The sequence below is a fragment of the Toxorhynchites rutilus genome, chromosome 3 (genome assembly GCF_029784135.1).
Source record: "Toxorhynchites rutilus septentrionalis strain SRP chromosome 3, ASM2978413v1, whole genome shotgun sequence".
Lineage (NCBI taxonomy): Eukaryota > Metazoa > Arthropoda > Insecta > Diptera > Culicidae > Toxorhynchites > Toxorhynchites rutilus.
Window position 1 is genome coordinate 294103132 of NC_073746.1, and position 16822 is coordinate 294119953.

Consider the following 16822-nt stretch of genomic DNA (forward strand, 5'->3'; position numbering starts at 1 on the left):
TTAATGCTCACAATAATGTTGGCTATGACGACGACGTTAAAAAATCCCTACCGATGACATAAATATAAACGCAATTGAACAAAACATTTTTGTAATTATACAGAAAAACTTTAAGGACTCTTTCATTACTATTAAGATTCGGAGTCTCGACCGGACCGTCGTCGAGTACGGATGTATTTTTCCGACGTTCCGCGTTTGCTTTTTCGTCGTGTGACGTGATTTGACGTGTTTGTGCTCTTGGAAACAGTTTATTGGTGAAAGCCGTCGGTTTGCGCGAAATTAAGAAAATTAAGAGTGAAGTTCGGGAATACTGGTTTTATGTTTTTGATTATGCAACAATTGCAAATATAATGTTTTCCGTATAATGGAAATGTTAATGGTTGCAAATATTGTCTCTCGCAACGCTCTTTTTTCCCTCTTGTGTACTTCGGTTCTGTGCGCGTGTGGTAGTAAACGTTTTACACCAGGTGAAACAATCATATGAAATGCACTTTCAGCCATATTGGAATTGCTGTCGGTATTATTTACAAACAGCATCAGAACGCTGCAGGCGGCTCTCTACAAACTGCTGCGACGCTTATTCGAACGATGCCTACTATGTTCGGCTTTCGCGAATTTATGTGAAAAAGAAGGGATGTTTTGTAGAATTTCATTTTTCATTTCCACTACTCTCGCATGTGAAAATGCCAAAATGGCGTATCCTAGCAATAACAAAACAAACAACCCCCGCTCCACAAACCGTAATCACCTTCTTATTAAAGTGATGATGTTGCTTCACCTGTTATACATTGATATAAGCGCCTTGGGTGGTATTAACACCGAGGAGGAAATCACACAAGGACGGTGGCATGAAACATCATACCTCAGCTAAGTTATTTTTAATTGTCGTGTGCTTCTCTGTTCTATGTTATGCGTGTTTCGATAACCGATCCGAAAGCTGTCCGAACTGCACTTCTCTTGCAGTGTGTTCGTGTTCGTTGATGTTGTGAGAGGAAGAGAAAGTGTCGATCAATATAAGCAGTCGTCAATAGTGATCCCCGATTTTTGAAATTAATCGTTCATCAGCTAATCGAATAGTTTTCAGCAGTTTGTTATTCGATACGATTAATCGGCCCAAATAATCGATTAATCGATTAATCGCAACACTGAGAGAAATAATTAGTTAGACTAATACCTAAACCTCATTTGCTAGAAAGCCATGTGGAATCAAAAATATGTTCATTCCGCCTGAAAATCAATTATTATCTTTACGCTCCCCTAAAATCGTAAACGAAGCTCAATTCGCGTTGACGGCATTGAGCTACGTTTATGAACTTAAGGGAGCGTCAAAGATAATGATTGATTTTCAGGACAAAACTGCAGCAGCCGTACGTTTTTTCCTCTCTGCGTTTGGATCGATTAATCGACGTAAATTATTCGTTCGCTTCGATTATTGGTTATGCAGTATTCGTTCGATTAATAATCGATTTCTGTAGGAAGTATTCGATTAATCGATTAATCGAACGATTATCGGGGATCACTAGTCGTCAATGCCGAGGCTACGCTGTAACATGTATCACATAAATCCTTATAATATATGATTTGATAATTACGGCATTATTTACAGCGCAATCACTTCAACCTTTTTTAGGTGATGTGTTCTAAAATGTTGGGTTCATAATAATTTCATAAGGTACTATTTGTACTCGAAAGTTCATTATGTGTGATAGTGAGAGGGCTACATCTATGATTTGGAAAATATTTCAATGGCCATTTTGGTGGGAGTGAGCGAATGGTTTTAGATGGACGCGGTGGAGCGAATGAAACGTCTCCTGCGGTAGTTGTGTGATAGGTTTTATCTATAGCCGGGTTCAGACGGTGCGAGCAAGCATACGAGTCGGTCTAGTCAGTTACTGCAGTGCAGCTACTCACACCGTGTGAACACATCATGCCAGTTATTGTCATGTGTGATCCGGCGTGCGAGCTACTTCAAAGTTTTTTGAATTTACTCGCACTCGCATGCTTCAAAACGTCAAAAACAGAATTTAGCGTTCGAATCAGGGATGCCAAATGTAAAGAAATGTCTCTATTTTTAAGATATTTGAAAATATGCGAAGATATTTATAGACTTGAAAATTATTGGAAAAACAAATAAAACCCTCATAGTTTCTTAACGAAATCATTGTTATTCTGTTTTGCACGCTGGCGGGGCACGCTTTCTTTTTGAGATAGTTTTCTGGAGAATGTCTAATATAGAATCATTATCAGGCACAATTTTCATTCAAAATTCACTCACAACTTGCGAAAAAAAGTAAGGTTCTAAGAAACAGAATACATATTCGATTTAAAAAAGTACATTTTCATTCATTATTTTAATTTTTGACGCGTGTGAATAAAATTTTAAAAAGTCTTCTAGACTATCATTTAAAGCATCACATACTTCCGGAATTATCTTAGCTATGGATGCTTTCGAGATTCTAAAAAATATCGACAACAATCTGAACAATATTCCAGAAGAAAGGCATATCAATGTCATTTATATTATCACTCTTGCAGGTACAGCATCCTTCATGAGTGTATCTTGGCGTTGTATTTGTGGAGCAATTAAATTCAACAGTTTTTCCACTTGTTCAGGTGTTATTCTCAACACTGCTCTGTAATCTCTATAAAATTGTGTAATGATACATTCAACTGAAAACCTAAGATAAAAACTACCAATAAAGAAGTCGATTTCGGACCAATCATTTGACAAATTCGGACCTGATTGCTGTTTCTGACTATTTGATGGACATTTGAAAAATCGCCTGGCATCCCAGGTAAACCCGTGCCGTAGTATCTAGTTTCTCGCCAGCAGCTCACACTATGTGAACGGACAAGGCGAGTCAACCAATTGTCAAGCGAGTCCACCGGGTCAGTAGCTGCTCATTGTCAAGTCAGCTACTAGCAACGTATAAATGGGCCTTATGGGTGTGTTGTGGATGTGCAGAGCGCCGCTCTCTCTAGAATGGGTCTCATGGCAAAGCAAAGATTAATAGAGATGCTCAGTTCGGAAGTTATTATTGTGCTGTCCAGATAGTTTGTTTTCTTTTTAAACAGATTTGAATATTTTCAGATGTTTTCAGATGAGATTTTCATGTAGATTGAATTTATTATATACTAAATTGCTATGGTGATTTTGGTTTAGATAGCTTTCTGTGTTTATATGTTATAATGTTATAATAGCTATAGCAGCTTCTATGCGTTACTACGTTCAACTATGTTTTGTTATGCAGATCGCAAAAATCTATTAATTTACCGCATCCCATCTCATATACAAGTAAATATTACTCAGTTCTTTTTCTTTAGTTTTATACGCATTCACTACGCATTTTTTCGTTTTGCTTTTATTTTAATTTCAAGTTTAATTAGTCGATTCAATATTTTGTTCCCCATTCATGCTTAAAATTGTAGATTAATTTCAAACTACATTTTACAGCTTTCATGTTTCAGACTTCATATTCCACACTTGAATTTCAACAGAATTTGTTTACATGTATGTCTCTGTAAATATTGCTGTTGTTTCGTGTAAATGCTGTATTGGTATAATATCATAGGTATTTCAAACATATACTATAACTTCAACCGCGATCGAAAAACAATAGATAAGTAATATGCCGATTGATTTTAGAGAAGTTTTCTCAGGTCGTCCCAAGATAACCCTTCGTCGTAACGATTTTAGTTCGATGAAGCGCAAGCAAGTCGAATAGCGGAATATAACGTCGGTCTGACGAATTTTTAGGAAGTTATCTTGGTCACCTTCTCAGGTTTCGTCAAGATAAATTTCCGCCATCGAGATTAGAATTCTTAAAAGCTTGATGAATAACGGCACATTTACCGGGTCGATTGGAAAAGTTCTCTCGGTTACCTTCTTAGGTTTCCCAGAGATAAATCTTCGCCGTCACAATTTGAGTTCTTTAATAAATACGCACAATGAATAAAGGAACATATCGCCGATTGATTCCAGAGGAGTTCTCTCGGTTACCTTCTCAGGTTTGCTCAAGATAACTCTTCACCGCCGTTATTGGAGTTCTATAAAGCGTAAGTGCAATGAACAACGGAATATATCACGGTTGATTGATTTTAGAAAAGTTCTCTCGATTCCCTTCTAAGGTTTTCCAACCCTCTGCTTTCGCGATTGGATTTCGACAAAAATATTAGAATTGTAGAATATATAGCCGGTCTGATCAATTTTACAGATTTTACAGTGTTTTCTTTGTGCGGTTTCGCTGGTTCGGGTCAGTCACGGAGAGTAGCTGCGAATTGTGCAGTCTACCCAAGCTCAAGCTCTAGGAATATCGTTCTGTCGAGTAATTGAGAGTTTGCGATTATGGAATCACATCACTTACTGCTGTTGTATTTTCCAATTTTTTTGTGTATAGTTGTATTAGTTTGTATTTTTGTATTAGATGTAGTTTTTAGAATCACATCACTTACCGCAGTGAATCCTGATTCTTCTTAACCATTCCCACTAACAATTATCCCTTCCATGATAAACGCTAGGGAACCACGCTATAGAGGCGACCCTTCTGGCCTTCGGGCGGCGAATATCATACTAACGTTCCTTCCGTTCCCCTGGTGACTGTAAGGACGTGGCCGGCGTCGTTATTGACCATTTTAAGCTCGAATCACTGAAAATTGCACAACGAGAATGATTTGCTAGTCCCAAGCGTCATTCTGTGTGTTCTTTGTGCAATTTGGTTGGTTCAGGTCAATCACGGAGAACAACTACGAATTGTACAGTCTACCCAAGCTCAAGCTCAAGCTCTTTCATTACTATTAAGATTCCTGTATTGCATCTAGATTTAGATTTAGAATAACTTACGTTTAGTGTCTTTTGTCTAGTTCGTTGGGTGGTGGGAATATTATTTAGAGTCTTCGTTTGCTGTTGAATTTGTAGCTGTAAGTTTAGGTTTAGCATTAAGCATAGCACCAATCGAGTTACTATCTTACTTACAATTGATAATCTTGATTTAAAATGAACAATTAAGGATAATCAGGACAATAAAACTTCTAAAACAGAGCTCTTCAAAAAGCACCTTCTTACTTCTGAACTGTTTGTTTTGGTTTTTTCATTGTTGTGTTGTCCTATTGATCCTCTTCGAAACACAGTAGCGTGCCGAAAGTGGGAACGTGTTATTTTTTTTCCCCAAGGTGTTTGGAAGAAGGTGCGTCGCAACGAGCGGTTACGACATTGCCTATGAATTACATGAATTATCATTCGCATACAGGAGAAATATGTAATACGCACTCCTTAAGCGAGAACCAATATATCTTGAATGTGCTATTCAAAATATTGCGATATTGCGTAATCTACTTGAAGTTACTGAATACAGACGAGACAGTCGTTCGCCACCGGTATCAGCATCAGCTAAGCATAGTGGCCAAGCAGACAGTCAGATCCAATATCTCAGATGTCAGGAAACCAACACCTTTGTTGCACGATAATGCGTCCTGGCATAAAACGCGAGAGACAGTAGTGAAGGCTCAGGTGTTGTAATTTGGGTAGTTCGTATTTTTTAGTTGTTTTAATTAAATAAAAAGTCACAGGAAGGTTGTGTCCGAGACACGACCACATAGTTGACGTAGGATTCCATTAGGCTATCTGTTGCATACTGATTTTGGATATGTTTGAAGAATTACATCGTTAAACTCTTTGATAATGATTTGGTGGTACTGAAAAGGGCCGTTTTGTTTGGTTGTTGGGTGTTGTTTGTTCACTCCACCAGTGTTTACAATCGAGTGGTGATGACGGAAGGATGGTAATTAGTCTTTGGATGGTAATATCACGATAGAATATGCCGAAGTGGAATGAGATATGATGAAAACCACGAGATGCCTCCTCCGTTCTGTATGGATAAAATAAAAAAAAACTCACTCACCAAACTAATATAAGAAATGCATCAATATCGAACACAATTATCATTTTTTCTCATCAGAAAAGCCTGTTACTTTATTATACAGAAAACATATTTGAAATGGAAAGGTAATTTTCTCTTATAATTTTTACTTTCTGAGTATTTATTCAACCAAAAAAATCATTTCATATTTCAAGTCATTTCAACACAACTGCTACCATATGCAATTTTACACTTACACTTTTGCAAAAAGTTTTACAATGCATGATCGGTTTGATAAGAAATTTCACGAAACAACCAACATTAAAGCTCCAAATTTATATTTTTTTTATATTCTATCAAACTTAAATTCTATTCATTTCATTGTTAGGGAACATATATCGGAGGAAACAAAAGCTCCCACTTCTTTCATGTATTTACAGTGCCGATTTTTTTTTATCTGTATTATAGTGATTTTCAACTCATTTGGCTGGTTCGTCACTTTTTACTTCCATTTTTGGAAGAATGTCGGGAGTGAGAATTGAACTCGTGACCTTTAGCGTGAGAGGCATGGATGTTACCACTACGCCAGATCGCCTCCCCCCCAGCCACCTTAGTTTTGAAATCTCTGTTAGGGAACACATATCGGCTGGAACTAGAGATGGGCAAATCAGCTCATCATGGTGAGCGGCTCAGAGCCGTTCAGCTCATACAAGAGAGCTGCTCATTTGGAACAGCTCTTCAGCTCAGTTGAATTTTGCGGTTGTCCACAAAATTGCATAACTACCATGGGACCTTTTATAGTGTGCATTTTCATAATGGACGGAAAGCAAAAAAATAAACGAATTAAATATATAATTGTACACAAACTAAAACTAATATGAATTCTTATAATATGATATAAAACAAAAATTGAATGCTGAAATCCAACATAGAAGATGCTTAGGATATGCTGAACTTAAACAACAGAAAAACCAGCAGTAGCCAAATAAATTGCCTCCAGAAATATTGGCCGACACAACGTCTTTTGATAAAACTACCGAGATATTTTTTGCATCCAAGTATATAAAAATAAATTCACTAATAGGCGTAACGAGAAATAATTATTCGCGAAGACAAAGGTAACAAAAAGACCATTTTCAATCATTAGCATTTATGCCGGGTTGTTTCTGAATTGTTTTGATTCAGCACGCGGAAATAAATTTATGTGTTTCAACAGTCATGTTTATATAACAATATAAAATAGTAATTTCATTTACAAGCATATAATAATGTTTATTATTTTGTTTGGTAACGAACGATTTAATATCTTCAAAACAAAAACCTTTTTTCCTATCTGGCATCTCTGCTAAAGCTAAAGAACGAAGAGGGACACACGAAAACAAACTGACGTCATATCATAAAACGCGGGAGACGAAAAATTCTTTCGCGTCTCAAAATTCACACTCTCTGCAGCTTTTGCGCTCCACAGCTATGCAGCTCAGCAGCTCAACAGCTCAGCAGCTCATCCGCTCAGCAGCTCATCCGCTCAGCTGCTCATCAGCTCAGCAGCTCATCAGCTCAACAGCTCAGCAGCTCATCAGCTCATCAGCTCAACAGCTCATCAGCTCAACAGCTCATCAGCTCAACAGCTCAGCAGCTCATCAGCTCAACAGCTCCGTAATGAGCTGATGAGCTGCGTTGTTTTGATTGCGAACCGATCCGAATCCGCTCACTATAATGAAGCGATTCGAATGAACAGCTCATGAGCGGATGGCACATCTCTAGCTGGAACAAAAGCTGCCCCTACTTTCATATTCTTGCAATGCCAACTTTTTCAGGCACCAGGCAGCCTGTAGTTTCATAAAATAAATAATTTTGTTCATTTTCACTGTAATGAATTATTATGGAGTGCCCAAAGTGAATGATGCAGAACTTTCTTAAATCTATCAGAAAATGACTGAGCAATAATTGTGAGTACAAGAGAAAGCTTGTATCTTCAATTTCGACCAATCAGAACGAGGTATTTTCGTTCGGAGATTTTTAGATTTTTTGATAGTTAGTTTCATATAAAATATTATCTCATTCATTGTGGTGAATTGTTATGGAGTGCTCAGATCAATTGATGCAAAAATCTCGTAAATCCATCAGGAAATAACTGAGCAATAATTGTGACCGCTTGTGCCGTAGATTTCGACCAATCAGAACTGGGTATTTCCGTTAGGATAGGGGTCGAGATTTTTCAATTGTTCAATAGTTAATTTTCCAAAATATATTATTTTATTCAATTCAAAAAATTTTTTGGAGTGCCGAAATCTCATGAATCCATCATGAAATGACTGAGCAATAATCATTTAAAAGTGGACATTTTACACGATGCGATCGATTTTCGTTCTTCAATTTGTATCCCCAATATGTTCCCGAAAGACGTAATCCTACGTCAAAAGATCAATTGATATAATTCTAGTGTTCAGAACAATAAAAACCTAACTTTTGGCGAGAAGTAAAATTAAATTACAATTAAGTTTAAAGAAATTTAGAAATCAATAATACTGTAATTTCAGAATCTACCAAATTATCAGTTGTGCTTTGTGCATCAATTGATGAAAAATGTAGTTCATTCATTTTATTCAGAGATCAAAATGCTCGCCGATTTGAGACGAAAAACATCAATTTTCACCCAGAGGGAAAAATAGCTGAGAATATAGGAGGCGAGAGAATGTTATACACTCACTTCGATTCTCGCGAGAAACGCAAAGCCGATTTTTATTTTTCGGTGAGTTATGATTGCCGAAAAATGGTTTCGTTTTCAGTGACTCCTTGATGCCGATAATGGTTTTTCACTTCTTCAGTACAGCTGAAAACATGCGGCAATATTGGGTTTCATCGTGAAGTGAACATGAGATGGAGTAATATTTGTACAATTCAGACGCTGCCCAAATGCAGATCGTTTGGACGCTGCTCTTACAGACTAATGTTGGTAAAGTTAGCTTTGATTTTTCGCTCCATATTTTCAGTACCAAATGAGAGACGAAAAAGGATTCTCGTTGAACTTCCGAGATAGAGATTTTCCACATCTCTTTCTCTCTGAAAAAGAATTTTCGGTGAAAAGGAAGAGACGAAAATATCAACAATACTTCTTCTTCTTCAATGGCACTAACGTTCCTAGAGGAACTTCGCCGTCTCAACGTAGTATTACTTGCGTCATTTTTATTAGTACTTAGTTGAGATTTCTATGCCAAATAACACGCCTTGAATGCATTCTGAGTGGCAGTCTCTAGAATACGCGTGATCACAGTGCAAGTCGGAGGAAATTTCTTTGACGAAAAATTCCCCCGACCCCGACCAGAACGGGAATCGAACCCGAACACCCGGCATGTTAGTTATGACGCTAACCACTCGGCCAAGGGAGCACATATCAACAATACACGGTTCATCGAAAACTAGATTGATTGACTGAATATTTATCGCGCAGCCGATTGAGAATTTCGATCTCTGATTTTATTTAATTCGATTATTTCTGCCTTTCATAACAATACTTTCTCTATGTAGTGGATTATGTTAAGAAAAATAACGCTTTTATCCCTCCTGATTATTGGATCTCTTTCGACATTTCTATTGGATTCTTTTTGTCAACCAATTTTAATCTATCTGCATGACCCAGACCTAACCGCTCTGAGCAGCTCACCATGATATGCTGATTTGCCCATTTCTTATGAGAGTCGCCTAATTACTAATGACAATCGTCAAAGTTGACAATACCGTGTAGTACACTGTATTAATCGTAGTAGGAGTGTGTCGATAATATATGCAGAAAATATGTATATTCTACTAATGTTTGCATTGCAAGATTTGGTATCTTCTTTCAGTAAGCTTTTTTCTGGGTGTATTGATAAATTTTCGAGATAGGTCATTTTGAGTTGTTAGGGTGGGTTTAGACCAGTGATATATTCATGTGAAGAAATATGATGAGATTTATAGAAATCGCATCAACCGTTTACACTAGCGTGAACTTCTATAATGAATATATTTATATTTTCGGTGAATTTATTCACCTAAAGTAGAACTGCATCCAACTTTAGTGATTTCTCACCAGTGAGAAATTCACAAGCGTTTACATATGCTAAATTTATTCAAGTTATATATACCTCGAATAAGTGTATCATATTTATTCTCACCCGTTTACACCTATTTTCACGTGAATAAATCCATCTATAGCTATAGATCTCCCTAATGTAAACCCGCCATTACTCTAGTAATGATCTGTCATCGCAGATTGAACAAATAAGCTTGTTTTGTTTGCTCTAGAAATACAAACGGTTCTAGCATTTCTGAGACCTTCGCTTATATTTCCGTCAGCCTATTACGGCCACTTTTAGTAGTGCCTATCAATCCAAAATCAGGGAGGCGACTTCACCTGCTTCACCTATCAAACTCATCAAACTGAACCGTAGCAACAAGGTTGTTTTCTCAACGACGCCAGCCAGGATTGAACCCAGGTCAGCTGGGTGTATTTCGGTGTTGTTACCGGACAGTTCAGTGCTGGAGACGCTGGAGACTAATGAAGTGAGATGGCGTTTGTTAGCAACAACTTGTAAGTATATTGGAAAAATGTTTGGAATGCCACACCACCGCAAGCCGAAACTCGCTCCCTTCTATGGCTACGGCGATGTAGCTTACTTTTATTCTATTCCTTTTACTATAAATTAAAATACTATACCTCATTGAGTCAACGTTGAAGAATTATGATTGCTTTAATAACAAGGCATGCTTTGATAAATTTTAACTAAAGATTTCTTATTAATTGATCAAATATTTGCAATTTGCCTGTTGGAATTCTTATATACCCTTATACACTATGCATACACTTATATACATAAATGTTCGACCACATTTTTATTTCAACAGTGACCAATGTAGCTTTTGCACCAATATATGCAATGAAGAATTCCATCGCGTGTTGGTCCCCTCTCACCCAGACCGGAAGCTAGAAACTATCCTGCAGGAGTTGAACAGTTCCACTTCCCAGTTGACCAGTTATCCTACATGCGGCAAATGCCACCAAGAGTTCATCACCGTTCACAACATTCCCGAGAGCTGCTTCCAAACTTTTCCTAATGCCAAACCGATTGACATTAAGATGGAACCAGAGTTAATGTTTGATGACCAAGATGAGCCCTCGGATAATGGTCAGATTTTTGAGAGAAACTCAAAAGTGGATGAAGATGACAACATGTTATTGATTCCAGCGGCTGGAACAAATACACGAAGAATAGGTGAATTGGAAATGACCACATACTGTTCCACACGGATCAGTATGTATTGATCTGAAAGCTATGAATCTATTTCAGGAGAGAAACCGTTTCGATGCGAAAAGTGTGGGATGACATTTAACTCAAAAGTGAGGCTAAAGGTGCACATTCGAACTCATACAGGTTTGTGAAAAAAAAAATATTTAATTCAATAAACCGTTCAAAAGAGTAATTCATTTGCAGGTGAACGTCCGTATCCGTGTCCACATTGTCAGAAGGCATTTAGGGATTCTACAGCTCTCCGAGTGCACATTAGAAGTCATACGGGTATGGTAAATAATATTCAATTCAATTGACCAGTCAGCAGAGTATTTTATTTGCAGGTGAACGTCCCTATTCGTGTTCACATTGTCCGAAAGCATTTGGGATTTTAACAACGCTCCGAAAACATATTCGAATTCATACGGGTTGGTGAGATATGTTTTCTTACAATGAACTATTCAACAGCCTTTCTTTGCAGGCGAACGTCCTTTTGCTTGTCCACATTGTCCGAAAGCATTCATGCAATCTTCAGGGCTTCGATATCACATTCGATCTCATACAAATACAGGTTGGTAAAAATTAACATCACAATAAACAATTCAGTAAGGCTATTCCTTTGCAGATACATGTTCGCTTCACTGTCCACATTGTCCGAAAGTGTTTAAGAAACATATAACGCTCAAAGAGCACATTGGAACTCATTCGGGTTTGTTGGGAATATGTGGTGATATTTTCTGTAAACATTGACTGATAATCTATTTTAGGAGAAAAACCGTTCAAATGCGAAGTGTGTGAAAAAACGTTTACCTTAAATAGAACACTAAAAATGCACATTCGAATTCATTCGGGTTTGTTCAAAAATTCAATCCAATGAACCATTCAGCAGAGTCATTTCTTTGCAGATGTATTTAGAGATGCTTCAACGCTCCAAAAGCACAATCAAACTCATACGGGTCGGTAGGATATATTTTACTAAAATGAAGAATTCAGCAGATTCATTCCTATCATTATTATTATTATTATTTTGCTTGTCCCCATTGTCCGAAAACGTTCAAGAGGGACCCCTGTCTGGAAGGTGGAAAAATAATGAATTTACGTGATTTTTTTCGGATGTTAGGACTAAAGTGAAGTGTTCGGGTTTTTTTAGTTGTTGTTTAATGTATATGTGAAAATGTATTTTCCATTTTTTTAGTGCACGAATGAGTATTATTACACCGTTGACAGCTGGATGCGTAGATACTGTCTGAAAATCGGTACCTAGCTGGTAGTATCGGTTCTGAAGCAACGGGGTGTCGCAGAACGAATTCCATTGAATACTTTGCACTTTAGGGACAATACCTAAAGCGTTACATAGACGTTTTTGAAAACACAAAAATAAAAAATTCGATTTTTTCGATCTTCCAGACCGGGGGGCCCCTTAAGCAATTTTTATCTCTCCGACACCACGTTCGAACTCATGCGAGTTGGTAAAAATGTTTAACTACAATGAGTCATTCAGCAGGGTCATTCCTTTGCAGATAATCGTTCCTATTCTTGTCCACATTGTCCTGAAGTATTCAAGAATCGTAGAACGCTTCGAGAGCACATTGGAACCCATTCGGATTTGTTGGAAACGTATAAACGGAGTGAAACTGATTTGGATGCTCCGCAAGAGGAAGATCACATACAGTTACAAGCGGGTGAATATGTGCTGTTATTTTCTGTAAACCTTGACTGATAATCTATTTTAGTAGAAAAACCGTTTAAATGTGAAATGTGTGAAAAAACATTTTCCACAAACCACAGACTAAAAGTGCACATTCGAACTCATACGGGTATGTAAATAAATATTCAATTCAATAAAGCATTCACCAGAGTCGCTTCTTTGCAGGTGAACGTCCCTTTTTGTGTCCACATTGTCAGAGAGCATTCAGGGCAAATACAACGCTCAAACAGCACATTCGAAGTCATACGGGTCTGTAAAAATATATTGATTTCAATAAACCATTCAACAGGACAATTTCTTTACAGGTGAACGTCCCTATTCGTGTTCACGCTGTCCGCGCGCTTTTGGAAGTATTTCAATTCTTCAAAACCACATTCGAACTCATACGGGTAGGACATGTTATGCCACGATGAACTTTTCAACAAAGTCATTCCTTTGCAGGCGAACGTCCTTATCCGTGTCCACATTGTCCGAAAGCGTTTAAGAGATCTGAATCGCTCAGGCACCACATTGTAACGCATACGGGTTGCTAGAATTGTATCACTACTACAATAAATCATTCAGCATGGCCATTGCTATGCAGATGAACGTCCCTATTGTGGGAGATGAGACGAAGACAATTCAGGAAATGATTGAATGATAAAAAAAGAAATAAATATGCAAACAATATAATCTGTTTAAAAAATAAAATAAAGAATCGACTATAAAACTCTTATGTTTCATCTGCCCCATGTATCTGTGGTCTATGGTACACATTGGACATTTGCGCAAGTAAATTTTTGGACTCCCCATATACGCAAGCAAGACGTGGGAACAATACTTCATAAACACGGAGAGGGAAATAATATAAGAGCGAAACGAAAAAACTCTCCAATTTGTCTCTGTTCGTACCAGCGTTGCCAAATGACTTTTACAATAATCAGGATGCAAAGAAAGTAAAAACTAGAAAAATTAGGAGCATTGGCACCATTGGTCTGAAAGAGACTCGGATAGCACTAGTTCGACGGAACTGCATTCTCTCGAGTAAAGTATTGAAGAACGGTCGCAAGTTGTCGGTTCGGTCGAACGTTTGGCAGGATGGCAAAGAGGGAACACGAAACCTATATTTGCCACATTGTCCGAAAGCATCTAAGCAACGTAAAACATTCCAGTGTGATCATTGAAAAAAAAACGTATGAAGGGCTCTGGAAGCCGTGGAACACAAATTACGTAACGCTGAAATTGCGGTTTTGGGACCAACAACATCAAGTAACACAAGACAAACCCACTCCCCCTTAAGTTACGTAACGCTCAAATGATTTGTACACAAAGTCAATCCATTTGAAAAATTTTCATAATACTTTAGCTTCCTTTAAGTAATGAAAATACCAACGTCAAAAGTCTGACATCCGTCCAGGTAGTTAAAGAATCTTCCGTACTCGCCCGACCTCAGCCCAACAGATTATGCCGAAGTTACTGGTTTCAAAATTCTGACGTCCGCACGTTTCATAAAAATAATTCGCTTGGCGCCGGTAGCGCTAATTCGGATTACTTGGCTTGTCGCCGCCCGTTCTTGACATTATCGAGAAATTTCATAAGTTTTCGTTAGTTTTCATAAGTTCTCAACCCTGTTCCCTTACTTTCATGAAATTTCGAAGATATACATACGTAAGCATTACAAACCTATACATATTCCCCTCCCACTATATGTCCATGCGGATAATCATCGAAAAAATGTTCTACTTTTCGGTTTTCTGATATACTGAGATCTGCCGTAGCACAGAAAAAATCTCGTTAGGCGTCGTGCACAAATTACATGACGCAAAGAGGGGCTTAACGCCCTAACATCGTTTATTTTTTTCCTACTGAAAAAATGGAATCCGTCGTTAAACATAACCTAGAGAGATTCAATTACGACCGAAATCCGTATTTACTGTTTTTTGAACTACGTTTTGCTTTTGATTGTTGAATTGAACAAAACAAACAGAAACAACATCCAGATTGCTTCGAACACCAGTAATATATGCCAAGAATAATACATCAAATCTGATGTTCCAGAACCAGACTTTGGAAATTTAGAAAATTATTTGAAGATATTTACGTAGGTGTTGAAATAGAAGCTACTGAACTGGGCTAAAACAAAACAATAGCGTTTAGGACCATCTGCAGAACCATCGAATGGTCGGTCGACCAAAGTTTGAATAAAAAATAGAAATTTAAATAAAAACATACCCGATTAATTTGTTTAGAATGAAAAATCCCTGTCTTTTCCATATCCTAAGCATTAGCTATGTAGTTACTCAATGTGCCCTTCTCAAGCATTGACAATTCTCCAGTATAGCCTTATTATGCTACCTTTTAATTCATTACTACCATTACATTTTTGTGTGTACCTGAAATATATTATAATGAAGGTATTTACGTTGCCCAATGTGAACAGGCAACCGCTGGTAACTGAATAAATTTCCATTGCACCTCAATAAATCAATGTATTTTTACTACGTTGCAGTTCGTTCTGGAAGGAACTGATCTTTGAACGCATTTTCTCATGGGCTCGATATTGAAAGGGTGAGCGAGCTGCTTGAACTCGAGACTATTCAGCTTCAAGGAGTAATCAAGCCAGTAATCATAAATAAGTTAGTAGGTTCAATACTTCCTCATGATCACGAGGGATCTCAACTGGAAACGAATCATTTTAAGTATGCAGGGGAATCGTTAGCTGGAGTGTGGAATAATCTAGCGATCGACGGATATTCCCTCAAATCGATGAAGCGAAATTAGTACTATATTAATCCGAGTGGTTTGTTCGTCACGTATGGACATCCCAGGGCTTTTTGCAAGTAGTGAAAAGTAACAACAGGAACTGTTGCATTGAACTAAGGAGTAGTGTTAATCAACATCAATTTATATCAGTCCATGTTCCTCTTAAGGCAGTAGTCTAGTCTAGAAATTTAAAAAAAAAACAATTTTTGTCTCCTTCATATTCCTGCAGTTTATTACAAAATTTAGGAGCTTAAAGGAGAAATAACTCGGATTTTCAACAGCATCGAAGTCGTAATATTGGAGTTGTGCATGAAGAATTTTGTTCACCGTTCAAAAAGCGTTATCGAAAAAAGGGATGGTCACATCAAAAATATCCTGAAATAAGATTTTTTTTTGTTTTTTTAAATAAAAATCGGATTACTTTTGTATAAGTTATTGAAATTGGTTACGTAAGCGTTCAATCTGAAAGACTCTGTGTCTTTTTAACGTATGATTACGTCTTTCGGGAACATATTGGGGTACAAATTGAAAATCAAAAATCGAGTACATCGTGAAAATTGTCCAATTTCAAACGCTTATTGCTCAGTTATTTCATGATGGATTGATGAAATTTTTGCGTCAATCGATTTCGGCACTTCATAACAATTATTTATATTGAAGAAAATAATATTTGTCATGAAACTAACTATCGAACATTTGACAATTCTCAACCCCTATCCTAACGGAAATACCCACTTTTGATTGGTCGAAATTGACGACACGTGCGGCGGATCCCTAACAGAGACATCAAAACCAAGCTACCTGGCGGAAACCGGCATTGTAAATGCATAAAAGTAGGGGGAGCTTTTGCTCCCACCGGAATGTGTTCCCTAACAGAGACATCAAAACCAAGATGCCTGGGGGAAATCGACATTGCAAATACATGAAAGTGGAGGGGAGCTATTGCTCCCACCGAAATGTGTTCCCTAACAAAGACATCGAAACCAAGCTGCCTGGGGGAAATCGGCATTGCAAATATATACATGTTGAGGGCATTTTTGTAATGCAAGTACGGTGAGTGATACGATTAATTCTAGCAAATAAAATTTAAATTTGGAACTTTAATGTTGGTTGCTTCGTGAAATATCATCGTGTGTGATCGTGTATTGTGAAAAATTTAGCACAAGTATAATTGTAAAATAGTATATGGTAGCAGTTGTGTTTATATGACTTGATATATGAACCGATTTATTTCAATTTTCATAAACAAA

The 16822-nt window shown here is 37.4% G+C and overlaps 1 protein-coding gene across 1 annotated transcript in view; it reads left to right on the forward strand.

Annotated features, from left to right (window-relative positions):
- Positions 1 to 10072: 10072 nt before the first annotated feature.
- Positions 10073 to 16822, forward strand: part of LOC129774312 (zinc finger protein 721-like) — a 33051-nt gene continuing 26301 nt past the window's right edge. Inside the window, exons 1-14 of the mRNA XM_055778029.1 lie at positions 10073 to 10425; positions 10740 to 11107; positions 11183 to 11266; positions 11327 to 11410; positions 11467 to 11550; positions 11604 to 11693; positions 11748 to 11831; positions 11890 to 11973; positions 12028 to 12078; positions 12643 to 12804; positions 12856 to 12939; positions 12996 to 13079; positions 13136 to 13219; positions 13272 to 13342. Coding sequence (XP_055634004.1) covers positions 10403 to 10425; positions 10740 to 11107; positions 11183 to 11266; positions 11327 to 11410; positions 11467 to 11550; positions 11604 to 11693; positions 11748 to 11831; positions 11890 to 11973; positions 12028 to 12078; positions 12643 to 12804; positions 12856 to 12939; positions 12996 to 13079; positions 13136 to 13219; positions 13272 to 13342 — 1437 coding nt within the window. The 5' untranslated portion in view covers positions 10073 to 10402. The remainder of the gene's footprint in view (positions 10426 to 10739; positions 11108 to 11182; positions 11267 to 11326; positions 11411 to 11466; positions 11551 to 11603; positions 11694 to 11747; positions 11832 to 11889; positions 11974 to 12027; positions 12079 to 12642; positions 12805 to 12855; positions 12940 to 12995; positions 13080 to 13135; positions 13220 to 13271; positions 13343 to 16822) is intronic.